This window comes from Ixodes scapularis, unplaced genomic scaffold, assembly GCF_016920785.2.
Source record: "Ixodes scapularis isolate PalLabHiFi unplaced genomic scaffold, ASM1692078v2 PGA_scaffold0__279_contigs__length_252992795, whole genome shotgun sequence".
Lineage (NCBI taxonomy): Eukaryota > Metazoa > Arthropoda > Arachnida > Ixodida > Ixodidae > Ixodes > Ixodes scapularis.
In genome coordinates this window covers 179,921,505-179,948,583 of record NW_024609835.1, presented here as the reverse complement: position 1 = coordinate 179,948,583, position 27,079 = coordinate 179,921,505, and the positions used below count along the sequence as shown (strand labels likewise).

At 47.1% G+C, this 27,079-nt stretch overlaps 1 protein-coding gene across 1 annotated transcript in view; it reads left to right on the top strand.

Annotated features, from left to right (window-relative positions):
- LOC8034224 (unconventional myosin-Ia) overlaps positions 1-27,079 on the top strand; it is a 121,354-nt gene that overhangs the window by 15,820 nt on the left and 78,455 nt on the right. The window contains exons 2-4 of the mRNA XM_040502041.2: positions 430-576; positions 15,502-15,617; positions 18,001-18,095. Of these exons, the coding sequence (XP_040357975.1) occupies positions 430-576; positions 15,502-15,617; positions 18,001-18,095 (358 nt within the window). The remainder of the gene's footprint in view (positions 1-429; positions 577-15,501; positions 15,618-18,000; positions 18,096-27,079) is intronic.

Below are 27,079 nucleotides of genomic sequence, written 5' to 3'. Positions count from 1 at the left end.
CATGGAGTCACTAAGTAAGGAACGCTTTAGAGTGAGACGACACTCCAGCCATCTTGGTGCTTAAAATATGTGAAGCTTTATCTGAAACTACAAGAAACGATTTTTCGTCCTCCAGACTGTTAGAACTGTTCGCGACAGAGTAAAACGATATCACCTGAGCTTCCTAACACCACATCTAAAGCTGAGGGAGCCGCGTTTTTGAATTGGGACGATCGACAGTTGCGTCCGCTCCGCACTAAGCAGCAAGATGGCGGCGTCCACTAGCAAACCGGGGAACAGAGTGCCGATACTCCAAGCGTAGCTCATTTAGTGGATCTAGTGGTGCCCATGGGCTTAGTTCTCAACTCAGCCGCTAGGGGCGTGATGGTTGGATCTCGTGTCGCCCCAAGTCTGCTTTGTTGTAACTTCGTCCCATTCCTCTCTGTGTAGCAGCGTCCGTCGTCCTCGGCCAGCGTCCGGGGAGTGCTGAGCCTGGATCAGGAGGTGGGACTCAGCGACGCCCTGCTCCTGGAGCCCCCTACCGAGGAGGCCTTCATTGCCAACCTGCACCAACGATTCAAGAGGGACCTGATCTACGTACGTCCGTGCCTTTGTTGTTTAATGTTTTGACGCCTATGGTCATTGACACATTAAGAAACAAGGAGCCTAGCCAGTCCCGACCTTTATTGCTCGCAGATAATGCAATTGAGGCATCTTCACCCCTGCTCGTTCTGATCCGGACGATCATCGTATACCTGCGTGCGGTCGTGTGTTGCTACTGCGAGATGCACGTTAAAGGCCGCAGGCTAGCAGGCGAACAGCACTGACTTAATTTCCAACCTACAGCTTAAACCAGTTTCACCGTACCTCAAAGGCATACCGACCTTACGCTCTCTAAACACGAACGTCTTACTTCGTTTGGTTTAGAGATTGTGGCGCTATCTGATAATAAATCAAAATAACGATTCACGAAGAAGAAAAAAAGAAGCGTGAAGTCACGCCTTGTGTGTCTTAAGCACTGAGGAATCTGGTGGGTCTACTTTCTCGCTAAGCGTTTCCGATATTCAATCGCGGCCATTCCTTTACAAAGAATATTTCAGGCAGTCCATAAATATTATATCCACATTTTAGCGACTCTTTCAAATCCCTATTCAGTCACGTCGTATCGACAATTTTTAATAAACTTTCTGTGAACTTTTTTTCAACCAAAGTATGTAGAACACAACCGAAAGAAATGCTATAAAATTTTCATCACTACGTTTCAACAGATTTCTGTCACCATATTTCTATAAAATTTCTATAGACTAGTACCTATAGAATAATAAGATGCAGTGCGGAGAAACGACATAAGACACAGTTGGAGCCTTCTTGCGGAGGCTGCTTTTTTCGACTGTGTCAAATAATTATCGCCTCTTGCAATGTTTTATTGTTGGAGATTCAATTCACCAAACCGCAATAACCACATGTATAAATTATGTGTGACAAAAAGAGCTACATGCTTGTAATATTTTTATCTTCTTGGATGGTTCTCGTTCCAGTGTAGGGTATATACAGGGGCAGAGCACTCAACACAACTAAATTACTAGTGTTACGAAAGCTCCATGGCGTGAGTATTTGTGATGTCTGAGTAGGTGCACACGACAAGTGACGAGTGCATGTTTTCATGAATGTATCGTGACAAACTTAAAATTTAGAATTTGTTTTCGCGAAAAACTGATTTACTGTAGTTAGAAAGCGGATAGCAAGGTTGTTAAAAATCTATTTTTTACAATTTTTATACCATTTGTATACACTAAATTTTATAGAAAGTCTACAGGGAAAAGCGGCCCAGAATCTATAGACAGTGGATTAGAAAAGTGCATAAATGTTCTTCAGAATATATATAGCCTCTATAGACATCCTGTAGAAAGTGGTTAAATATTTTTGTAGGGGGTTACAAAAGGAGCTTGGCGAATGACGAGGCTGGAAAGACGTTTAGAGCTAAGAAGACATACTGCGGTATGACACTGAGCATAAAGTGGCACAATGCACACAACGCATATTCTTTTTAGAGGTGCAGACATGATATCAGCCTCGATTCTCTTTCGCAGATAATTTACAGGAAAGTGGACGCTCCAGCTTACTTAGCCTGAGTGAGAGCGTTTAAACGAAGAGTAACATAAATGTTTGTCTTCCGTCGCCACAGTTCCAACTTTTTGATAGAGAGACGTCATTTTATAAGATGTCCCACGTGAACCTTGCGCAGTAAAACGAGGCGGAAAAATCGGCGCCTGCACATAAAAAGCTCAAACTTTCAAGGAATATGTACTGAGCAGGTCAGTTTTACCGTGTGAAAGTTCAAGGCTTTGTTTTCTCTTTGTAAAAAACAGTGAGAGCAAAAAAAAAAAAAAGCTTGTGAAAGTTAAGGTTGAGGGAGTTCGCAGACGACCGATTTAACGACGTTATTTACTTCTGGCGCCATCTCCCGATAGGCGCAGGGAGCAAACAACGCACTCCATTATATGCTCGCCTCGCCTATTGGGAGATGTCGCCACAGGTAGATAGACCACTGCAAACTTTTGTTATGCCACCAACCGCTACTGTCCTGCATCCTGTACTGTCGCTCGAAATCCATGTAGCCCAATTTCATTATATTTAAAATGAAAGTCAGTATTTATACCGGCTTCATATCTATACGTGCAGATTCGGTTATTCAAAAGCAAAAATGCATTTTATGTCTTGTAACCTACAAGAAATGCAAGCGCTGATGCGAGATTTTATGCTTCTGAAAGTGCATTGATTTCGGAGGCGCTCTTATATCCCTTACCCTGCTTTACAATGCCGAGCAAATAGCTTCGGTAAGACAGTTGACACATTTAAGTAATCACTGTTAATTCGACATTGGCAACCGCCTTTGTAATGATTTGCACCACAAAACAAACACCGCTGCCAATTTTGATACTGTTATCAAGAATGTGCTTCCTTTCAGCGCCATCGTACGCCGTCCCCACCCCAGTACAACTTGATGCTTTACAAGCATCCCCAACCACGAGACACTTTGAAACGGGCACACCCGAGACAAGAAAATTAAGTCGATAAAGGCTAGCATAGCTTCGTACACGCGCAAATTACAAACCATCGTCCATTTCCCTCGTTACTAAGTGCGCCCCAAAAGCGAAGCGTGTGCCTCAACGTTGGGACGGAATTCCTCGCACGCCACTTGCGTGCTAGGTGGCGTTCCTTTTTCATGCTCTGTTTCACCTTATGATGAACCGCAGCTGACGCCACGATATCCATCGGAGCCAACCCAGCGCTGCGTGAATGTCACGTGACATTCGCAAAGGGCTTCGCAACGCGCGCGGCGCTTAGTGACGTCAGAGGTTCACAGAGCTGGATTGGCTGGGACAGCTCGCAGCGTCCATTGCGGTCCATCGTAAGTCGTTAACGACGCCGGCGCGGCTCGTTAACGCGTTCGAGCAGAAACGCCCGGACTGCCCGCTAACGTGGATGGCCCGACGAAAAGCTTCTTGGGGGCCCGCAGGAACTTGTCGGACTTAGGAAAATCGTGCGGCCCATCGGTCACGCGTAGCACGTGCAATGCAGGGCGGCCCAAGGCTATGCTCGAACAGGCGACGTCGTCTGGGTCATCAGTATTCACACTCTATATAGCACGTTAAGGGTGTAGCCCCATGCGGGTCGTTTTGAGAATTTCGTTGTTTGTTTTCGTTCTTTGTTTAGGAACAAATGCCGAAGGAGCGTCAACAATGGCTTAGCGTATACGTCTGATTTCATTGGTCACGCGCGATTGAACGGATTTTTCAATTACATTAGAACATTCGGGGTTTCTCGCACTTCCCTTCGTAAGCGAGGCTTTTTTTTTGTCATGAACATCGTATTTTGATGTTGCCACACTTACGCGCCAGGCTACTTGAAAACGGCATATAAATCAGTGTTGTGTCCTTTACCGAACATGAGGAACGGAATAGGGTTACTCGTTAGTTAGCCGAAAGTTAGCGAGTTACCGAGATTCGTTACCGTCCCGCAAATGTAAAGAAATACTGTTACCGTTATTTTCGAAACCCAATGAACGTCACTTTTGCGCTACTTTAGGTTTCAGTATCTTTCGCAGCGATAAGCCTCGCTCACAAACTTCTATAGCAAAAAACAAAATTTTAGGGTGTGTGTATGTTTATACAGCCTAGAACTTGGTCTGCCTCAACGAGCGACTTGTCAAACTTCTGTAGCAATAAAGCTTGTACAAAGGAAATTCATAATATTCATTCTCTTTTGTTAAATAAATTGTGTAGAAAACAGCGACGTTCCGATAGCGTGTTAATTGTACCTTTGTAGTAACAAAAAAGTGACTAATTTCAATTAAAACTAACGAGCAACGATATTTGATAGGCTATACCGTGAAAAAGTAACGAAATTACTTCACTCGTTATTAATTTCAAATTCTAACAAGTGTGTTGGTACGTTACTGAAAAAAAAAATCATAACGTGTTTACTAACACGTGACTGACCATGAGCCGCATATTCGTTTCGATTGCTTACAGGGCACCGATGAACTGTCGCACTTTCATTTAGGACACTCGCGAATCCAGCGTGTAGACCTTTCTAGCACAGTTTTAAACTAAGCAATTTACAGCGTGCGTCCCTGCTTTTGAGAGGGTACGTCAATGTTGCCCGAGTGCGCTGGGCTGTGGGTTTTCTAGTTATTGGGCTGGGGCAGCCTGCGTAGGCGCACTTCCGGACGCTGGTGGAGGCTACATCGAAGCGTTTAATTTTTTTTATTTTGTGTTCTAACGCGAATAAAATTTCTCCGGTTTTTAAGAATGCATTGAACTATTTTTTGGGAACGAAAACAAAGAAATGAAAGCTGTTTTGGTAAGTCTGTGCGCGACAGAACAAATACAACTGGAATGCTTGTTTTATATTATGTTGATCTTTTCACGGCACCATACACTCAGCCGTGTCGATCTACAAAGGTGTTAACCGTCGAAACTATTTGACCACAGAGGATATCGGAAACACATGAAATTCAACCAGTCTCATCAATCGAACAACATATATTGTACGTACCCCACGGTGCAGCATTATCCGGTGTGTTTGGGGGCACATCTAGAACAGAGCTGCTTTTTTACACAGCATCAAAGCAAATGAACGAACGTATCTGTAGACCATTTGCAATATTCCCAAGCGTCCCGGCCCGCACTCGAGAAATCATGTCCGTCAGCTCCGTGATCGCTAATTTTGTCCAATTTCATGGTTACGCAGTTTTTGAGCCTAATTCGGAGTCCCCCTGAACAAGCGCCTGGTATACCCAAAGGACCTGTCATATCACTTTTAAAATTTCTTGTCAATGTCAGCATTTTTTAATACCGTGCACCTTTCAACATGGCTGAGCTGCAGAAATCTCTTGCAGTATTATCATTCTCGTGATTGTTGTTTTAGCGGGAATTGCTTAAAAAGCCAAGAATTCACAACACCAAAAACCAGGATTTAGCTCGGAGTCCGCGGGGCTGTTTATGGCATTTTTAGTGTTTCTAACTTAATTCGCGACTCCATTAAAACGAACGGCTCCTAGCGGGAAAACATGGAACTGGCCGGAACAGGTCCCTTCGCGATTTCTGCTTGTCTCTTCCGGCTTCCGTGTTTCCATATTGTCAATGGTTTGCGCGACAGAACACTTCTACCGGTGACTGTGTCGTAACCGTAGTATATCGTATTGTGACCAGGTTGCTCTGCACGCGACTTACGTAACCGCGTGAGCCAGACATTCTGCGTTTATCAACCTTCATCAGCACCGTGGAAGGACAGTTGGCAGTCCTTTTCTCGTTTCCTCGAAGAAAGTCAAGCCTCTGGAAGTTCGCTTACCCCAACACATGGCCGCAGGTTCGAAACGTGGAAGATAAAACGCGGGGGAACCAATTTGGAGCCCAATGCTTACTTGCTGGTGCCCCAGCGTTGTGCGTTGAGCTGGCACATGGAACGGCACGACTTGGATGTGACCGCCATATTAGTCCGATTATGGCGTCCCCAATAGGTCGCTGGAATCGCGAATATCAGCATCTTTGATGCTGTACAAGACAGATAATAAGGTAAGAGATTTCTGCAGTCCATCCAGGATGAAGGGTGGACAGCATGCACAGTATCAGAAACGCTGCCATTGAAGAGAAACTTTAAAAGTGATATGACAGGTCATTGGAGTATATCAGGCGCTTGTTCAGGGTGACTCCGAATTACGCTCAAAAGCTGCGTAACCAAATATAGGGTCGGAATTACCGATCGCTATGGAGCTGAAGGAACACCGTTCCCACGATTCCTTTAACACGGGTCGGGGCGCTTGGGGGATATAGCAAATGGTCGATTCCCAGAGCCCCCTGTCTATTGCGCCTCCACACCGCGGATCCGACCCTATCATCTATTTTGCGCAAAGACCCGGAACATAGACAGGAAAGCTTTTTGGAGATTATCTTAACGGAAATAATTCTCTAAGAACGACGAACTGCATGCATCGCGGGCTGCTTGACGTTCGCTGTCTTCGCTCGTTTCTTGCGAAGGCCGCTCAGGCTACGAGCCCTGGTATTCCCTGGTTCTCACAGTGGAAGAGAACACATAAAGGGTAAGCATTCTAAACAGGCAAATGAAGTAAAAACTTCCAAGAAAAGCCAGCAGACTCCGAATTCACAATGCAGGTGGGGAGTGACGCTGCCCGGGTTTCAACAGCTCAGGCGTATGGCAGATATTTCTGGCTGATAGTATCGCTCGATTCGCAAAATGGCGGCGGCCGGAGAACTCCTTTTGCAAAGATCTATACACACACCCCTCGCAGTCTACACGAAACAAGGGCAACCTGTCACCTGTCCGCTTTTTCTCACGGTCTCCGATACGCGGCGCCGGCGGCGGAGTTACGGGAAAAGTGCGGCTAGGGTTTCTTCAACTGCTCTGTAGGGGTCACGTGGTTTCTGTGGGGGTCACGTGGCTCTGTGGGGGTCACTAGCTAACAAGAGCAAGGCTCCCCTTCCCCTTTCGGTCTTGGGAGTGAGGACAAGGGCAGAACGCGGCAAATTCTAAACGCTGACATGGATTGTCTCGAGAAAAAGAAGAAGAAGCAGGGCGTCAGAAAAGTGTAGAAAAGCAGCAGACGATAGGTTAGGTGCGTTTGTTTTGCCGCGACGAGCTGACGTTGTTTGAGTACTGAACTTTATTTAATTTTTTAAACAGCACGCGACGCCGGCGTTTTTGTGCAGAACTAAAGCTAGAAAAACACTGAATACAGATTACAGATCTTGCAAGTGATGTTTTCCTGCTTCCTTGTATGTATCAAAGCGTCGCCAGCAATATGGTATCCCATCGGGACCACCACCCGATGGGATACCATATGCTCCACCGTTCCGAAGCGGCAGAAATGTACGAGACCTCTCCCTTTATATTTATTAGATTCATTCTATGGCCAGGAGGCGAAAGGAGCGTCGATCGTCTGCAATGCTGTCTGAAAGCGTCCCCGCCTTTTCGCCAGCTTTCCTCCTCGCGCGTCGCGACAATTCAGCGCATGCGCACATGCGACTTACCTGCGGAGGGGCGTCTGCCATGAAATTTCAAATGCTCTCCATGGTTCGAGTTGCTCCCACTCTTAGCTCTGTGGGCTCTTTCCTCGGGGGCGGCTGATCAAAGGACGCTTCTTTTATGGGGCGTCGGACGCCCAGACGGCAACCGGAAGCGCTGGCACGCCGCGCGACTTCCGGTGCTGTCCCGCCTCACTTCCGCTTGCCCCCCTTTAGCACGCGTTCTCGGCGCGAACATTCTCGGTCGGTCGTTTCTTGGCGGGTCCGAGCGGTACAGACACGCATTCGTCGTAAAGCCCCTGCAGCACGACGTGGCGAACTATCGTCTCGCCGCTTCCTTCTCTCGCTTCTGTCTTGGCCCTCCAATCTTCTCCGCGTCGAGTGTTCGTTTCAAACCAAGTCGATGTGTAACGCTTTGTGATAACGCGACGCCGCGTTTTAGTTTCGGAGCGCGAATTCGTCTGCTTCTTTTGCAGGGGTTGTGGTGTCGTCAGAAGGCTGAGCTCTGATGGGCTCCGATTGAAGGATAGTGGGTAGACCAGGGTGTAAGATAGACAGGTGGTGAAACGAGAGCCAAATGAGCGACCGAATTGTGTCCCCCTCGGTTTTCTCTTTTTCTGTGGCGCCATCTATGTGGAACACCGCGAACTTTCACTCCGGGTGGGCGAACGCTGGCGACCGGTTAAACTGACGGAGAAGGTTTCTCGTGGATTTTCAATGGAGGACTGCCGTGCTCTCAGTTTATTTTGCGCACTCTCCCATAAAGTTCCATGCAAATTCGATTCCAATTTTTTTTCTTCTCGCCGCAGCGCCATCTGTCGCAAATCGGGGGTACCAGCAAGCCACCCGCAAGCAGACGAGTACACAATCGGGTCACAGCGCTGCGGTAGGTTTCTATGGGCCGTTTCCCCACCTGTCTATCTTACACCCTGGGGTAGACCTCGAGGCAGCTTGCTTTTAGGTCTGCCCACTATCTTTCGATCAGTGCCAATCAGAGCTCGGCGTTTTGACGTCACCACAGCCCTAGCAAATGTAGCAGACGAACATGCGCTCCGCATTATTTTGGCGTTTGCGTCGGCATTAGGGGTACTCAATTTTTTTTTTCCGTAGTTGAGATTTCATGGGAAATTTCGAGTGCTGGGGAACTTGCAAGCGGAATCACTGTTCTATATATAAGAAAAATAAAATATTTTGCAGAGACACTTAAGACTGCTTAGGTGTGGGAATCCGAAAGCATGACGCACGCACTAGGCGCAGCTTGAGTCAGCCGGAACCGTGGAGCCGCTGTGGCGTCGGGGAAGCGTGCTCCGTCTCGCACCCCGGAGGCCCGGGTGCGGTTCCCACCCACACCGAAATTTACGAAATGTTCTTTTCGAAGTGATTAGTTTACTTTGTTTACAGGAATCTCCTTGAGATATTTTTGGCAGTCAATAGGAATTTAGGTGCTGGTTCTCTGGTACGGACAGCGCCCAGCCAATGGGAATTTAGTTGCCGTTTTCGCCGGCTTCATGGGCTTCGCTCAGTGAAACGGTTAAAGGATCTGTGCAACGATTTTAACGTTGAAAGAATTTGCATCTACTTTTGACATTTTTTTTTTTAAATTGTCCCAATTAAAGGAAAAAAAAAGCAGATCCCCTTCCTTCGAAATGTTGCGATTCCGGCGCGTAATCGCCAGGCACAAAATTAGAGTATTTCCCGACCTGCAGCCACGAGCAGCAGCCATGAGAACCACGCGGCATGACGTCAATGGGGGACTTGTAAAAAGATAGAAAGTTGTGCAAATAGCTGCCCGATAAAAGGTAATTTTTCTATTAATCTTTTAGCTCCAACGTAAATATAAATGCGTCAAAAACCTGGTATCATCGACAAAAGTTTTATTATGCAGAGTTTTAGTGGCGCCATCTATCCCCCAGAAGCCTCCTCCAGAAGCCGGAGGAGGACGTGGGGGCAGAGGCGGACGGGAAAGGCCGGACCCGGATGAGACTTTCCTCCTTTCACGACGTTGACCGCGCTGCTGTAGGCTCTCCAAGCACGTGGTCACGTGGGCGCGAGCTTTTGACTTCTCGATGCTCACTGATAGCTCTAGAGAGGGAGCTTCACCGGAACCCCACGCGTCCCCCATTGACGTCACAGCGCACGTGACTTGGAAGAAGGTGAAGGGGTTGAGAGGGTGCCGAAAGCCTCAATCTTCGTCCATTTTTAAGATAAAAACTCGAACATGCAGACAAAAGCGGTTTTTTGTTCTTTACTTCAGAAAGGTCGGGACACCTACTCCCAAATTATTTAGGCAAAGCACTGAAATTGTTGAATAGCTCCTTTATTCTTCTCGCATTAAAAAAAAAAGAACTGTCACGTTAATCGCTCTGAAAAACGATCCCAGAAGCGCGGAATACAGAGTCGCGTTTGCACTGTGCGTCCCGTTGTGTACAGTCGCGAGAGCGACTAGCGACAAGCGACCACCTATTTTCAAACTGCGGACGAACGGTGAGTCGCTGCCGGTGACTCCCTTCTATAAAGATTTCGGGATCCGTCGCCGATTCCATCCTTTCCGGTTCCTTTCCGAATCACGAGCGAACACGAGTGTCGCTGTCGTCACAGCATTCCAGCTTCCGACTGACGAAGCTTCCGTGTACTGCCACACTGGAGAGCGACCTGCAGCGGAATACGTGTCTGCTACATGCCCTTTCTTCCAAGTGCTTCCCATACGTTCGAACCAGGCGGCTGGGTTGCTGCCCGAGTTGACGTTCACCCCTAGAATAGAGTGGTCGGTCACTCTGTCAATCTTCTGACCGTCAAAGCGAAGGTCCGCGTCGACCTTTTCCCAGCCGTTGCCAAAGGTTAAGTATCTTGTCTTTTCGGGTGACGGCGTAGTCCGCCCTCCTTTAGGAAGTCGCTGACCACGTCAAGGGCTCGTTGGATCGTTGCTTTGGGAGGGGACGCGTTGTTACTCCCCATAGTCCACGCCGTGATGTCGTCGGTGTAGACTGTGAATGCCAAGTCCGGAACGACGGCAAGCCGCCACAGGAGCGGCGCCATCGCTAGGTTGAAGAGCACCGGCGAGAGCACTGCCCCTTGTGGCACGCCTATTTCATTCGTCTTCTCTTCGCTGCTGCAGTGCTTGCCGGTTTTGACTAGGTATTTTCGTCCGCTCAGGAAGGCCTTGATAAAGTTCAGAAGTCTGTCCCGCACGCCAAGGTTTTGGGCCATGTCAATGACCGTCGCGTGAGGTCGGTGTCGAAAGCTTTTTAATGTCCCCTGCCACCAGAAGTGTCGGTGGCAATGCGCCTACCGGTTCACTAAGTACTAGCGATTGAAGACTACGCCTTCCTGCGTACCAAGGTTCTTGCGGAACCTTGTCTGGGCGGGATGCACCACTTCTTGTTTAGGCTCGATTATTCAGTCAATGCGCGCGAGCACCATACGCTCCTTTAGTTCGCTGAGATTAGTGAGTGTTGGTAGTTCGTTTTCGAAGGCCCGCTATCGTTACGGGCACGCGCTTCAGAGCACACATTGAAGTGGTAGCGCGAGCTCCCACTACAAATAGTGTGGCCTGAAAACACGATCTACTAAACCTCTCAAATAGACAAACATGATGAAAGAACAGCCTCAGATAAACAGGGACGAAGAACAGGTAAAGACAACACAGGATAACGGTTGACTCGCAACTGAAGTTTATTGAAGGAAAATTGAATCAAAGGAACTTGTTAGACAGATTGCAGAGATACATATTAAAAACACAAGCCCACCAATCAACCAGATGTGCAGATACATCGCTTCGAAACTTTACACTCATGTTCGATTGCAGATACTGTACCTCCCTCTCAGAGAGCGCCACCGATGGCTCACTGACACATCTGTCTGCCATCGAAGAGATTATGAAAGCTTCATTTATTTCTCGAGTAATTTTTTCCCTGTGTCTGCCCACAACAGTCACGTCACCAAAAGAGGGTAGACAAGAGCAATCTCTGCAATGTAGCGGTAGAAGTTCCCCTACCGTTGCTTTCAAGGAGTACGCGTGCTCTCTCAGCCTGTCGTTCAAACGCCTTCCTGTGTGACCGACATAGGATCTTCCACAAGATAGGGGTATTCGGTAGACGACACCCGTTGTGCAAGTCACAAACGGTGTTTTGTGCTTCTTTGTGCACTTAGCTTGCGGACGTTTTTCCGCGCCTGCACTAACCCTCGCGCATACCTGACTCATTTTCTGTGGCGCTGAAAACACAACAGGGATCCCGCATCGTCCTCCGACCTGTTTTAGATTGTGGGAAAGGCGATAAAGGTAGAAAACCACCACTCTCTGACCTGTCTCCACGGCGGGCCTTTTTCTTCTCTATGCCTTTTGCTTGTTTCGGCAGCGAGCTCGCAACCTCAGCCAAAAGGCTCAACGGAAACCCCGACGTCTTGAGTCTATTCACTTGCCCCGTGAAACTGTCTCCCATCGAGTGCACACATGACTTCCTGAGGGCCGACCCTAGGCGTGAAACAGCTATACTCCTCTTTACTATTACCTGTTCTTCGTCCCTGTTCATCTGAGGCTGTTCTTTCATCATGTTTACCTGTTACCAACTGGCCCAAATCACCACCCTACCTCTCTAATCGATGTGAACGAAATAGGGCGCACGTTGCTCGCACAGTCAGCTTCTCTCCTGGTTTGGGGATGGGGCACACCCAGGATGGTTAGCACTTGATCGGTATGTTTCCCTCAAGCGAGGCGTAATTGATCGATTTTAGCAGGTTTCGCTTGGCCACCTCCGGGAGGTTCTTGGGCATAAAGTTGGGAATCCCGTCGGGGCCCGCCAAGCTCCGCTCGTTGCCCCTCTCGATGGCTGCCTCCATTTCCCACATAGTAAAATCCGCTTCGTACCCTTCGGCTTTCGATTCTTCGGGCTCATAAATTTTGGGGTCCAGGCTGGTGGTTGGCTGCGGGAAGAAGACATCTCCCATCTCGTCCAGTATTTTTTCCACCTAGCCGTGGTCGATTTCTGCTCTCGTTTTCCTTGCCGTCGGGGTCCTAGGTCGGTAGTACACTGACACCACCAGGAACGGGCCGTCCCACTCGCTCTCCACCAGGACTGCCACTACCTCTTGCAAGTCACTGCACCTATCTCGCGTGTCCACTTGCTGTTGGGGTAGTTCTTTGTGAACCAAAATAGCGACTTGCGGTTGCACTCTGGTCTTGCCTTTAACGGTAAGCGTCACGCTTGGTTGGTCGTACTTGATGTAACCGGTCAGTTTGATCTCAGTCTCGTGGGTTTCCTAAAGCATGATAGCGTCCACAGGCACCTTTCGTTTGTGTAATCGTAACTTAAGCTCGGACGTGAACTGCGCAGCCCCCGGCAATTCCATTGAAGGGCGGTAAACGTCTTCTCGTTCTTGTTTTGTCTCTGGTGTTGGTTCATGATTGGTTTATTGGGCCGGACCGCCGACCCTATCTCATGCTGGATATACATACTCTGTAGTTGCTGCATCTGCTGTATCATGACTTGTTGCTGTTGCTGAAGTTGCTGCTGGAGCTGTTTTCGCCAGTGTTGTATTATGTTCTCTACTAGTTCTGTTCTGCGACGGGTACTGTTGTCGATCTTGCTGTGGTGTGGCCACAGCGGCTTCACCGTTTGTTGATTTAGCCTTGGGGGCTGTGGCTTCGGCTTCTTTTTTCTTTTTTTACCAGGACTCGTTTGTAAGTGACGGGGGCAGCGTTGGGTCTGGCGACGTGCTTCGTCGGTCTTCTGTTGCTCGATTCGAAGTCACTGCTCGGCTTCTTGTTTCCGTTTTCGGTCAGCTTCGGCCGTGGCCTTGTCTTGGGCTCGACGGGTCTCTTGTTCCTGCCGGAGTTGATTTGCGTACTCCACTTCTAATCGTTGCATCTTCTGCAGTCTTCTGCTGCTACTCTCCTTCAGTTTAGCTACTTCCGTCGCCAGTCTGCTGCTACAGTCATTGGGCTTGCCTAAATGGAAGGTGTCGTGTTCATTACCTTCAAAAACTAGTGCATGGCTGTAAGTCGGTTTCAGCTTGCGCTGTTGTGGCTGCTGCTGCTGCTGCGGTGTGAGGGAGGGGAAGTCGTCCGGGTTAGGTAGAGCCCGGGTGGAGGCCCTGCCTTTTCTTGCAGCGGAGGCCACTGGGCCGTCGCCAGGGTTGCGTCGACCGTCCGCCGCTCTCTTCTGGAGTTTGTCGTCTGCTCGGTTCCTGGCACAACACGCTTCGGTTTCGAAAATCGTGTGGCCAATTTTCTTGCAGTTGAATCAGTACTTGCCTTGGCAGGATTGATTTTTCGGGTGGACCACACTGCACGTTTTGCAGCGTTGCTTGCGCGTACACACTGTGGCTTTGTGCCCCAGTCCATGGCACTGTATACAGACAACTTCTGTAGGCTTGTAGGAAAATACGTTCTGGTGCATCCCGAAGAGTCGGAGGCTCCTTCGGATGCCTTGGCCTTCGAATGTGATTAAGTACGTTCCGTTTTTGCTACGGGTCTGGCGTGGATGATGTCATGGTAGTCCGCTATGGCGTTCTCGACAATACCACGTATTACTGGGTGAAACGCCGTGTATCAGTCCTCTCTGCTGGCGGCCGGTTATGGACCTCTAGACCGTCACTTCTATCTTCTTGTCGGGGTCCTCAGTGGGCAGCCCCTTTAGCACCATGAGGTCCTGGGCGTGTTGTTTCGTTCGCACGGTAACTTCGATGGAGTTGTTTCCGTTGTTGACAGCCTATCCGATCTGGTCGTTTTCGCACGGCGAATTTATGATTTTTAGAAAAGTGCTCCACAAGAGCCACGATTCCGTATTGGCGATGTTCATGGCCGCGCTGGGCATGACAATGACCGTGTACCTTGGTCTGTCATGTCGCTGCTGGCGCCGGCTGGGCCGGCTTCTGCGCTGAAACGTTTTCTTGTGATAGTGGGAATTCGCCACTCCTCGTTATTACTGCCGTATTCGTCACTGCAGCCGCTTCTTTCTATGTCCTCTTGTTTGGCCTCGGTAATGACGTCTTCCTTTGTCAAGTCTTTCCCTTTACGTTTCTTTACACCGAGGATCCCCGTATTCCTCGGGTTTCTAAACTGCTGGCTATGCCTAGCGGATTGTTGGCTTCTATCTCCATTCTCAAAGTTTTCGCCATAATGATCGATGGGCCGCCGCTCACGAAGCTGCGATTGATCTGCTGACTGGACTCGAGGTCATGATGTCATCGGGTACCGGCCCCGTGGACGACGCTTCGCCTCCTCCAATTCGGCCTAATACTGGCGGCCGCCGGAATGGCTTGCCGCCATCACCGGTAGTCGTAATTATTTGTCTATGAGTCATAGTTTTCTCACTCGATTTTGAAGAATTGATTATCAGCGAGATCCTTGAACTTCTAATCCTTCGTAGAAACTTTCGACGCCAAACGAAGCGGCAGAAAAACCGAAGAGTGAGAGGAGTTCTATGAGACAGGTCCAATCGCCTCTCTGTGTTATTTCTCTTTCGTCGTCATCAGGGATGCCAACTATGACGTAACCGCAGATAGCAGGCGGTAGAGAGGCTTGCCGCATGCCCCGCTACCATCGCTTCGCGCATTTCTCAAAAAAGTATTAGATGTAAGTTTACTTTTTCGGAAGTTATGTGCGATAATTGAATTCACGTGACGAAAAGCTATGGAGCGCAATTTTGTCTGCTTTTTGCATAGGCGTAGAGCTGATGCCAGAACGCCGAGCTCTTAATGGCTGATTGAAAAGAATGGTGGGTAGACCTGAAGGCATCTAGCATTGAAGTCTACCCACTATCCTTTCAATCAAAGCCAATCAAAGCTCGGCGTCGTTCTGACGTCACTGCAACTCCTGCGCAAGAAGCGGACTACTTGAGCTCTGCATAAAAATCCGCTCCCAACTCAAATGTCCTCAAAAGTGCGTCATCTTCCCTTTAAAGTGAAAGGGAACATATGCAAAAGTCTAGACGTTTGTCCCATTCTCACCCGTTGCACACCCCTTTCCGCTTTGCAGACGTACATTGGCAGCGTAGTGGTCTCCGTGAACCCGTACAAAAAGCTGGCACTGTACTCCCCGGACGTGATTCAAGCCTACCAGAGGTGCAGCATGTTCGAACTACCCCCGCACATGTAAGTATACGGCTACTTGTAGAGGAAAGCTCAAAAGCGTAACCGTCGCTTTGTTTGTCCGGAGTCACGACGCATCACTCTAGAAAATACACAGAGTGCTACTTCTTCGCAGGGCACTTGAGAAAGCCAATCGCTGCAATCTATGAAGGGGATCTAGGCAAATGGCGACGCTAAGAATATGCTTAAACCTAAAATAAAAAAAAGACAAATAAAAAACGTTTGCGCTGTGACATCGAGTATCATGCTCACTCTCACAACGCAGACTGTTTGTATAGGTCAAGACATATTTTCAGCATTGTCGCTTGTCGAGCCCTTTCCGTAGATTGCAGCTATTGAGTCTCTTAAATACCTTTTGTGTAAAACTAGACGACAGTTGTGAGTGCGCTTCGTCTCTGTCCCCATCTTCGTCCTTGTTCATTCGGCGCTTTCCATTCAATAGACGAAGATTTCTTAAGTGCCGCAAGGTAGTGGCGACAGCGTTTATACGCCGCATGAGACTTTAAATCACCGAGTACTCAAAGAGAACTCGAAGCAGGAATCATCCACCGCGATAGTTCAAATGTAACTTTAATAAAAAATAAAAAAAAAACTTTTGCTTTTCGCTATTGTGCTTCGGTATGTGTGTTGCTGTTATAACTCTCAGTGACCCCTCAAAAAAAGGATGGCGTAAGCGGGAGAAGCGCCAACGTCTCTCTTACCCCGCTTACCCTTAAGCTTGGACTAGAATCTCCGCCTTCATCGTGAGCTTTCTGCCCTCATTAACACAATCGTGAACACGCAGGCACGCGCAACCAAATTATAGCGGAACCCAGCGTGTTCGCGCTGAAGGCGGAGCTTTTAGTCTAAGCTTAAGGGTGGACGGAGTATAGTCAGGGGACAGCTGAAGAATTGCTGGGAGAGGCGAGAACTGAACATTTTATTAACACTCCGCAACCATTCTGATTGCGGCATTGGCCTATACAAATGCCGAAGTACGAATTACGAGAAGCCTAAACATATAGTAAGTCACGCCCTGCGTTGTTGAAGCTTTCAGTCGTCGCGTTTACATGGATGTGACAGCAGCTCATCGAGTTGAGGGGGAACCAATATCATTCGTTTCCTAGTCCCCTTGGTGCTTTCTCTTCCACACAATCATGGACGTCATATCTCAAATCGATGCCACTATGGTCGCTTGCACGTAACCGCGACTAGTGAGATTGATGTGTTCAAAGAGCAAAGCTTTCGAGCACAAATGCTGCGCGACTGTGTGTACAAATAAACATATGTATACATAGCTTGCAAGTGTCGCCATTGCTAGATACTGATAGCTATTTATACTTACCGGTTTCTTCGAACCGCAATTTCTGCGGTGTGAAGCTAACACGGCGAACCGACCGCTCTGGGCGGCATGACCGGGAATGATGTCACGCGCAAGCTTTGTGTCCCTTATAACAGCGGTTAAAACCTTTCTCGTTTTTTTCTGGATGTACCGAGGAACTTTAATCCCTTACAAATGAAGAAAAGGAGGGTGCGGTTCATCATGCTCAGGCTTCATGCTTTGTGATTGGCTGTTGGGCGTCCCTACCGGCTAAAGTCGGAATCTCATTGCCTGGCTGTCCGTAACTATATTTACTTCAGTAGCACAAGAAAAACGTTCCTTAAAACTACGATGCGAAAATTTTTACGTGTCATTTAGTTTTAAATACCTATTTTTTCACGTGCTCAATATTTCGCGATTTAGGTCAAAGCTCAAGTTTTGGAATAATGTGCAGGTTATAATTTTTGCAACGCGATAGGATCTGAATATAGATTCCGATATGTTTTTGCGTTTTACCGGAATTGGTCGCGGGACCTATTTTTTGCAATTTGTAGGCGTTTCGTAAAATTTGCGAAAATTGCGTCCTCACAAAGATCATCTCGATAGCAATATTTGGCATTATTTAAAACAGAAATTGAACAGACACAGTGCACTCCATAAAAAAGAATACTAAGTCTCAGAGTTCACTTTCGGGCAGAACACGGAGATAGCCAATCACGGCGAGCCATAGAAGCACCCCAGCCAATGACGGGGCTTGAAATACGATTAGACAAGAAAAGAAATATGGGGTGTGCGCAGAGGTATTGAGCATGATCTTTCACTTGATCATGGTCCTTGTGCACACCGCGTTTTTCAGAACTAGTCTTATATACTGAGCTTCTTAGTTTTCTGGGATCCTTCGCCGTGAATGGATGTCTTCGCGCTCTGCAGGAAGTTAACTCACAGACTGCTTATCTTTAGTATTTGGGACATTATTTTTATAGTAAGCAAAGTGACCGCTCAACATTCCTGTGTGAAAAAAAAATGCACGAAGACGCAATAACTTGGTGACTTACAGTGTTTGGATGTTGTGCTCCATCCTTGCAGCTATGCAGTGGCGGATGACGCCTACACATCTCTACGGGACCGCAATCAAGATCAGTGCGTCATCATCACAGGAGAGAGCGGGGCGGGAAAAACGGGCAAGCTTGTTCTTATCGATTGTTCTTACGTATATGCATACCACTGATGCTTTATTTAACTGTGGTTCGGAGTTATTCCTTTCTTTCCGGTAGGGAAGTTTCAGCAGCATGCCTCGTTCGTTGTTTTTTTTTTCTTCGCTAATAATATATTAAAAATGCACCTCAAAAGGTGGTCTTACAAAGTGTGGGCGAATAAATCCAGCCATCTCTGCTAATAAATCGTAAAAAATAGTCATTGCAAGCCACGGAATGAAATGTGACAACAAAGGTGAGTTTAGATGTGTACTTGTTACCTGAAAATGTTAATTAAACAACTTGCCTTTGCCCACTATTGAAAATAAATATATTATATATATATATATTATAGAATAAAAACGTATTTTCAACTAAATAAGAATTTTGTTTATGCGAGCCAAAGGGGAATTTAATATAACCTCAGCCTAACATAAAGCCAAGACAATGGCTTTAAGAATTCTAATGTACACTTTACAGTTTTTGTCTCGTCAAAGTTCCTACAACTTAGTCGATATTTTTTTTTAAAGACATGCGTCAAACTATTAAAATGAAAACAATAATTTTTCAATATTTTTTACTGAGACAAGAGAGAGCAGACGCATCTTGTAGCGGCATTGTTCCGCTATCAACAATGAGTCCTGTACATTGCTAGGTCGAATTTTGTTGTTCATTTTGAAGTGGGATGACCAACAGATTAAGCGCGTACAGGTTAACGCCGAGTGGCCCATTGTGTGTGATGTTTGCACTAGGGCGGAAACTTTACCACAGTGCCACAACCAGTATGCCCGATGCATCTGTGCACTCAAAGCCAACGGGCATTAACAGATCTTCCACTTTCTGGTATAATAACTGCCGCAGTGTAAAAAACAAGATTTTAGACCTTCAGTCACTTGCTTCCTCCCTCCCACCGTATTCGACCATCCTGCTAACCGAGACATGGCTTGACGCGAGTGTCGCCGACAGCGAGTTACTTCCTCTCGACTCATACACCGTGTTTCGCAAGGACAGAGGTGGCAGAGGTGGAGGTGTGCTAATGGCGATTCCATCGAACATCCACGTTAATCGCCGCTGTGACCTCGAACACAAGGACCTCGAAGCGCTTTTCGTTGAGTTTTTTTTCCCTCGTGGAACCATCCTTGTGGGCTGCATTTACTGCCCGCCCGCTTCACGAGAGGAAGCCTATAGACTACTAGAAGCACCCCTGGAATCTGCCGCATCTAAACCTTATGCAAACATACTTCTTTTCGGCGACTTCAATGCGCACATTGACTGGCTTTCTTACGGGGACCCAGTCCCTCGCGACCGTTCCGACGACGTCCTCCTTGAGACTATGAGCGCCGCTGGCCTGGCCCAAGCATGCCAGCAACCAACGTATACGACCCATGACGGTACACCAAGCTTTCTTGACTTGGTGCTCGTTTCCAACCAGACGAGCCTCGAAGCCGTTGACGTATCGGAAGGCCTCCACGGCAGTGACCACAAAGCCGTGGAACTTCGCTACGCAGTCTCATTGCCGCGCACAGGGCATTACGCTCGAATGTTGTGGGGGTTCCGGCAACTTGACTTTGATCATATGGTGCGATTGGCTCACCTGGCACCGTGGTGTATGACCTCCGCAGGATCAGACTGGTTATCCAACTATGACCTGTGGTGTGACTTCATGGTCGCCATTCAGAAGGAATGTGTTCCTTGCTCCGTCCGCTCATCAAAGCGAAAACACTCGCCGTGGATCACAGCCGACATCATCAAGGCCGCGCGAATCAAGCGATCATTGTTTCGGCGGGCACGCCGATCCCAGTGTCCTGCCACTCTACAACTGGCAAAAGATCACCAACGGACACTTAAGGCTACGATCTACATCTCCCACCAAAACTACATTCGCGATATTGCTGAAAGAGCTAAGAAAGATCCGAAAGTCTTCTGGAACTACACTAGATCCCTACGCCATTCATCCCAGCGACCATGTTTCGTCGTCCACGGCAAGATGGCTGACTCCCCACAAGAGATCGCTAATCTTTTCGCCGACTACTTTTCCTCCATAAACAACAATGGCCCATCCCCGAATCACCCTGGACTGATTTTGCTCAACGAGCATTACGCTGATGCCCCCGACATCCCCGGAGCGCGACCCTCGACAACAAGGGTGGGAAGCCTCGCCCAGTCGAAACATGACACTGTGTCCTTCACAACCGAGTCTTTACAGGAGGCGCTCTCCAAAATCAAGCCCTCTCACAGCTGCGGTCCAGACGGTATCGCGCCGACGTGGTTCAAACGGCTCTGTCCGCTAATGCTACCGACCACGTGCCAGATTCTGCAAAGGCTGTTCGACAGCGGTACTGTGCCAGGAACGTGGCAAAGAGCTTTGGTCACTCCGCTACACAAAGGAAAAGGGAAGCCGACGAATGAACCAAAACATTACCGTCCTGTGTCAATCACCTCGATTGTCTGTCGAACATTTGAAAGGATAGTCAACGGCCAGCTTATCAACCACCTTGAAGAATCCGGCTATCTCTCCGACAGTCAGCAGGGCTTTCGAAGAGGTCGCAGCTGCGAATCAGCACTGGCAACTATTACCCATTTTATCAGTGATCACATGGATAATCGAACCATGACAGATCTAATCCAACTTGACCTAAGCAATGCGTTCGATACGCTCGACATTAATCTCCTGCTTGAGAAGCTCACAGACGCAGGCATACACGGTTTCCTATTCACCTGGATATCAAGGTTTCTGCGGAACCGCAGCCAACAAGTTGTGTACTGTGGGGCACGCTCTACAGAGAGGGTCATCTCATCAGGAGTGCCACAGGGCTCTGTCCTCGCTCCGACGCTCTTTCTCATGTACGTGAACGACATGCCACGCAACGACAAGTGTATTCTAGTGCAATACGCAGACGATACATCGATCGCGACGACAATTTCGTCCCAGTCTGACGCACGTCACTTGCAAAGCTATCTAGAAGATATAGAGAGATGGATCTCGAGACAACACCTAAGCCTGAGCGCATCAAAGAGTTCCGTGATACGCTTCTCGAACTGCAAAAAACCGACAAGCCCTGTATATACTGTAGAAGGCCCTCCCTTACCCGCATCAGACAACCTGTCCATCTTGGGTGTCACGTTTTCCCAAAACTTGGATTTTTCCGTACATATTGCCGGCGTTATCGCGAAGTCCCGCAGGACGCTTGGCTTCATCACCCGCGTCGCAAGGCCAGGTGGGCCGGCGGTCCTGCAGGCACTATATACGTCCTTAGTCCTGCCCTCATTGGAATACTGCTCTGCAGTTTGGTCTCCCCCTCAACAACACCTAATCGAGAGACTGGAGAGTGTGCAGCGCCGCGCAACCCGCAAAATCTGCGCCTGGTCCCCTGGCACGACCGACGTGCCGCACCACACACGGCTCACAACCCTTGGCTGGCGGCCCCTCGATCAGAGACGGCGGATTTCTCGAGTTCGCGTGCTGTGCCGATTGCTCGACGGATCTCTTTTGGGCACTCGCCTATCGGCAGCCGTACGTCTCGGTAGAAGATCAGGTCAGCCCGAACTTCTTCGAGGCAGGACTGTTCGTCACACTGAATCCCTGCTGCCTGCCGCCATTAGAGACTTCTTGACCATACCATTAGCTTCTCGTAGGCCTCTGCCCACGTCGCACGATGAATCCCGGGAACTTTGCAAGGTATTCGCTAAACTAATGCCTTCGCGTCTGCTGCCATCATGATCTTCACTCCCTCACCCCCTCTTCTTCTTGAATCATAATCATCACCATCGCCATCGTCATCAGCAACATCATCGTCATCACCACCACCTCCATCATCACTTCCATCATAATTTTAACGCTTCTAAAGCTGGGTAGTGCTGTAACTCCCAACGCACACAGCGGCAGGCTGGCAGACGCACACGCGTAAGGGTTTTTGCCTATCTGCCTTGCCTGGCACGCCGCCGTGTGCGCACCAATTTAAGTGCAAATAAATCACTCACTCACTCACTTTACGATGCTATACGTTACAGTCGTATTTTCTTCTATTCTCGATGCTTTCTTAAGGAACGGAGAGCGAGTTTCGAGTCTCTTATCACCGCTTCGCATCAAATGAGTCAGCGTCATCGTCAGAAAAGATTAAGGACGTCGAGGAACAAATCATGAAGCAAGAAACGCAAACACTATACACCACGCCCCAGCGTTTTTTTTTTCTTCTTTTAATATGCCAGTTATTATAATTTACTAACAACCTAGCTTACAAAAATAATGCTTAAATTGCTAAGTTAATGTAAATAGCACATCGAAGAATTGTTTCCCCCAAATTAAAGCACATTATAAACGCTTAATATGATACTTAAAATCTAAACGTTCTAATCCCTGTTTTTTTTTTTGTTTTTTTTGTTTATTACAAGCGAGCTGAAATGTCGTTGAGGCATTTCTGAATCTTCAGACAACATAAATGCAAAATAGTGGAGTGAGGCCCTTGCGCTTTCTGATATTCACGAAGTCACAGTTATTTTATTTTAACATAAAAAATGCATTTTGGGCCAAGTGAAATATATCTTTATAAAGCGAAGTATTTTTTATCTCTGCAACCGTTAGTTTCTTTAAGTGAAAATATGCGAAGGATTTTGGGGGGAAAAAGGGAAAGGGGGGGGGGGGGGTGCAGAGGTTATGGCGGCAATAAAACGTCAGATGACTGCCTTACTTTCTTATCTCGTAATTCAGACGTACTGACTCTTCGCAGATCATTATTCCGGAATGCAATGATTCAGTCGGCTATTTTTTTTTTTTAACTCCTTCTTTGCCCCGCTATAACGGTTGTTCGAATGTATCGCCTTGGACACCTCGGTGAGTGTTCTGCTGTGGTACGATACATCAAAACTTATCTTCATATAAGTTTCATTTCATAGTAGAGATACCGCTAGCCAATATTCTGTAAAAAAAAACACACACACACACGCACACTTTCGAACATATATTATTTTAAGATATTTATTTATAGGCCAACTTCTAAAGAGTATCATATCTTGTTTTTCCCTGCGCAGTTATTCGAATTTCGAATTTCTCCTGTTCGACGTTACTTCGTTCGATGACACAGAAAACCGGAAAAATAAATGGACTCCGTCTTTAATTTTAAGTTCTCCTACTTTCCTGGCAATGAATGTAAAAAAACAAGAAAAAAAAACTTTTTTTCCCCCGTATCTTTGTGGTCGTTTTAACTTTTCAAGTACCATCATTTAGCAACTGAAGCCATTCGGCAAATCTAATCTTCCCCTGCCTTCAGGCTCAATAACGACATTTGTATGTTTTACTTCGTGCTTGGAAATATTATATTTTCAGATTCAGCTTCATTCGCGTTTTTGTTATGTTCCTATACACCAGCGATTCTCTAGGTTTCTTATTCTTATTAATTCCTCCACTGCTTCTCCCTCGGGGCAGAAAAATGTGCTAACTGTTCAAAATAAGTTCATATCGGTGCGAAGGAAACTATGTACACAGGTAACAAAAACATTTCGGTATTTCATGTTTGAGTTCAAAATTTGATATGATGTTGACAGAGCGCGACCCGTCGCCAAGATTGAGATAGATCGCTGTGAATGAGCTTTTTTGACTAGCTGGCGACGTATACGATGTTCCGCTTATCGAAAAGAACCGGAGAACCATTTTTTTTATCTTGCGCCAATAAACGTGCGGCAGTTTACGCAGGGATGGAGAGAAGGAGAAATATAATAGCGGTAGAGCTCATTCTAATTGTTTTCCATCCACGGTTATGTCTTAGGTTAACGGGATATTTAATGTCCCAGTTATTAAAGATATGTCTCTAGTAATAGGAACATGCGGTAAAAAAAATCAGGCATATACGAACATATTTGTTTTTCTGCTGCCGTTTAGTTCCTTGGCGATTCATTGCGGAATATGAAATGGATACGCTCACCACCAATGGCTGATACCGGGGATCAAGTCTTTCACGCATGATCGGCTAATCGCCGCCAAAATATGCTAAGAAGGCAGACATTTTTATTTTGGGTTTTTTATGAAATATTGCTTCATATATTAATTAACAATTCTGCACGACGATTATTAAAACGGCAGGAAAATAAAATTGACGTATTCTTCTGTGTCGCGATCATTCGCAGAACGCGAGACTTCAATAAAAGAAGGCCATCGTGAAAAGCTCGCCTATTCGTCCTTTTTTTTTTTTTTTTTTTTTTTGTCAACGAACTGAGTGGTTTCATCTATAGGGGGTTCCTGGCACACTTCCGGTTCAAGTATATTGTCTAGTTGTTTACTCACCATTCTTTTATTATACGAGTGAATTAAGACTGACAGTGCTTTAAGTGGCTATTCCCTGAAGACAGCGTGCATATTTGACTTCGCCAATAGCACGAAATCCGCCTTCTAGTTCAGAACTGGAAGTGGTTGGGGGCTATTTCCACACTGGCGTCACCATGTTTCAACTCACGCGAGGAAGAGCGAGTACGCTTAGCGTGCTCACGGTGTTACTTACTTGAACAAGGCTCCAGCATTGGTGTCGTGCAACCTACACCCTAAAAAAAGCCTGTGCGTCTACTTTCACGTACAACGCTCGGAGAGCCAATCACCGCACCTTACGGAGGCAGCTTAGGGAATGACGAAGCCGAAACATCTGTTTAGACCAAAAAAACGCAGTCTGAGTTGTGACGTTAAGGAATGCAAGCGTGACGTTTTGCATTGCTTAATGTCACAACTCTGACTGCGTTCTTGGTCTAAACATATGTTCCGGCATCGCCATTCGCTAAGCTGCCTCCGTAAGGTGCGGTGATTGGCTCTCCGAGTGTTGTGCGTGAAAGTAGACGCACACTCTTTTTAGAGTGTACCAGATAACCGAGGGCCCTAGATCTAAGGAGGAATCATACACTCTAAAAAAAAGCCCTTGCGTCTACTTTCACGCACACTACTTGGAGGGCCAATCACCGCTACTCACGAAGGCAGCTCACCGGATGACAATGCCGAAACATATGTTTAGGCCAAAAAACGCAGTCTGAGTTGTGACATTAAGCAATGCAAAACGTCACGCTTGCATTGCTTAATGTCACAACTCAGACTGCGTAGTCTGATCTAAACATATGTTTCGGCATCGTTATTCGCTGAGCTGCCTCCGTAAGTTGCGGTGATTGGTTCTCCGAGTGTTGTGCGGGTAAGTAGGCGCACGGGCTTTTTTTAAAGTGTACCTAGATCGACATTACCGCGCGACATTTTGTTTCCCCCTCTTGGCAAATAAGAGGCCGCAAAAAAAAAAAAAAAAGCCTAATAGAGAGAAGCATGGCCTCACCGACATCATCACTTTATTATCAATAGCTCATGGAATTGCACAACATCATAAAAAAAGTTCGAGGACATATAATCACTTCTTATGAGTTGTGAATGCAAATGCTTTACGGTGACCAGGCCGCTGAGTGCGCCGTCATGGAGAGGGCTTCTCCGGTGGCGTTTTTTGGAACTAGCCGCACGAGAGCCAATGGGAGCCTCTTTCCTTGATGACACGCCAGTGAATGGGAGCCTTTCCATCAAATTTCTGCTGCAGACGACATTGGGACAGGGCGAGGGGCCGTTTGGCGCGGCTTCAAAGCTGTTGACGTCGGTTCGCTCCATGCTACAGTTGATATTTTTGCATTAAAATCAGGAGCAGTACGCAAAGAAACCTTCGACATCTAGCTAGTTAGGCACAATACTTTAAGGACACTAAGCCCCAAAACGTTTTTTAATGCATAAAATGCTTTTAACCAGCCCCCCCCCCCCCCCCCCCGCAAAATAAAAATAAATAAATAAAAGAAGAAAACCTACATTTAATTTTAAAATTTTGTCCGTCCCTACGCCCGTCCGCCAATATCTCACTAAATTTGGGGGGAAATTGATGTCACATGACCTAAGCACTTATTCAGTTTTCCGGCTACATTTAACGGCAACATTAATACCACGTGACCTACCACAAGCCTTATGCGCCAATTCCATTTCCCTGGTAAATTTAGCGGGAAATTTGTTGTCACGTGACTTCAAGTTACGTGCCCTATACACCAACCCAGTTTTCCCTCTAAATTTCGCGGAAAAAATGTGTTACGTGACATGACATCATGTGACCTACACGTTAACTTAATTTCCCCGCAAGATTTGACAGGAATTTGTGTCACGTGAGCTATAGAGCAATTCAGTCTCCCCTCAAAATTTGACGAGGAAATTGATCTCATGTGATACGACGGCACCTGACCTAAAGTACACCTGATGCGCAAACGAAAGGCTCTCTTTCTGTGCTACAAGTAACTTTTAATCATCCCGGGCACCGGGTAACGTTTTAGTGATGCTTCTCCAAGGAACGTTGGACACTTCACGTTGATTTCCCGTGGCTCGTGCCTCTCGTCACGAAGCAAGGACGCTGGTCAGCCTTGATGGCTCTTGCTAAAGTTCCTATATTCTCCGTAGAGGAGCCTCTCTAGGAACGTCCGTGTACGGAAACTCCCCCCTCATCAGAAATTCCTGTATCATCAGGAACTCCTGTATCGTCAGCCGCTTGTAACCATCCGCCGTTTTTTTTTTTTTTTTTGACCGCCATGCATTTGTGGAGACAGGATAACTGAATGATTGACCGGCAAGATAAGAATACGTTCAGCGGTTCTATTGTGATTTAGCGGGAGAAGCGCGTAGCCTGAACTCCGCCAACCCGTGCTGGCGCTTTTGCTTCTTTTATTTGGGTCTACTTATCCCGAAGGCACGCTCACACTAATTGATTTTCCCCCTAAATTCAGTGGAGAAATTGACATCATCTGACCTATACACAATTGGGTTTATACGATTAATTTTTCCGGGAAATAGATTTCACGTGACTTTATGCACTAAGGCAATTTCCTCTATAAATATAAATTATAAATTTTAGTATAGGTGTTCTAAACACATTTAAATTATTGCTCCTTAAATGCTGCCTTTCATACATGCATTATAGCACGTTGAAGATAAA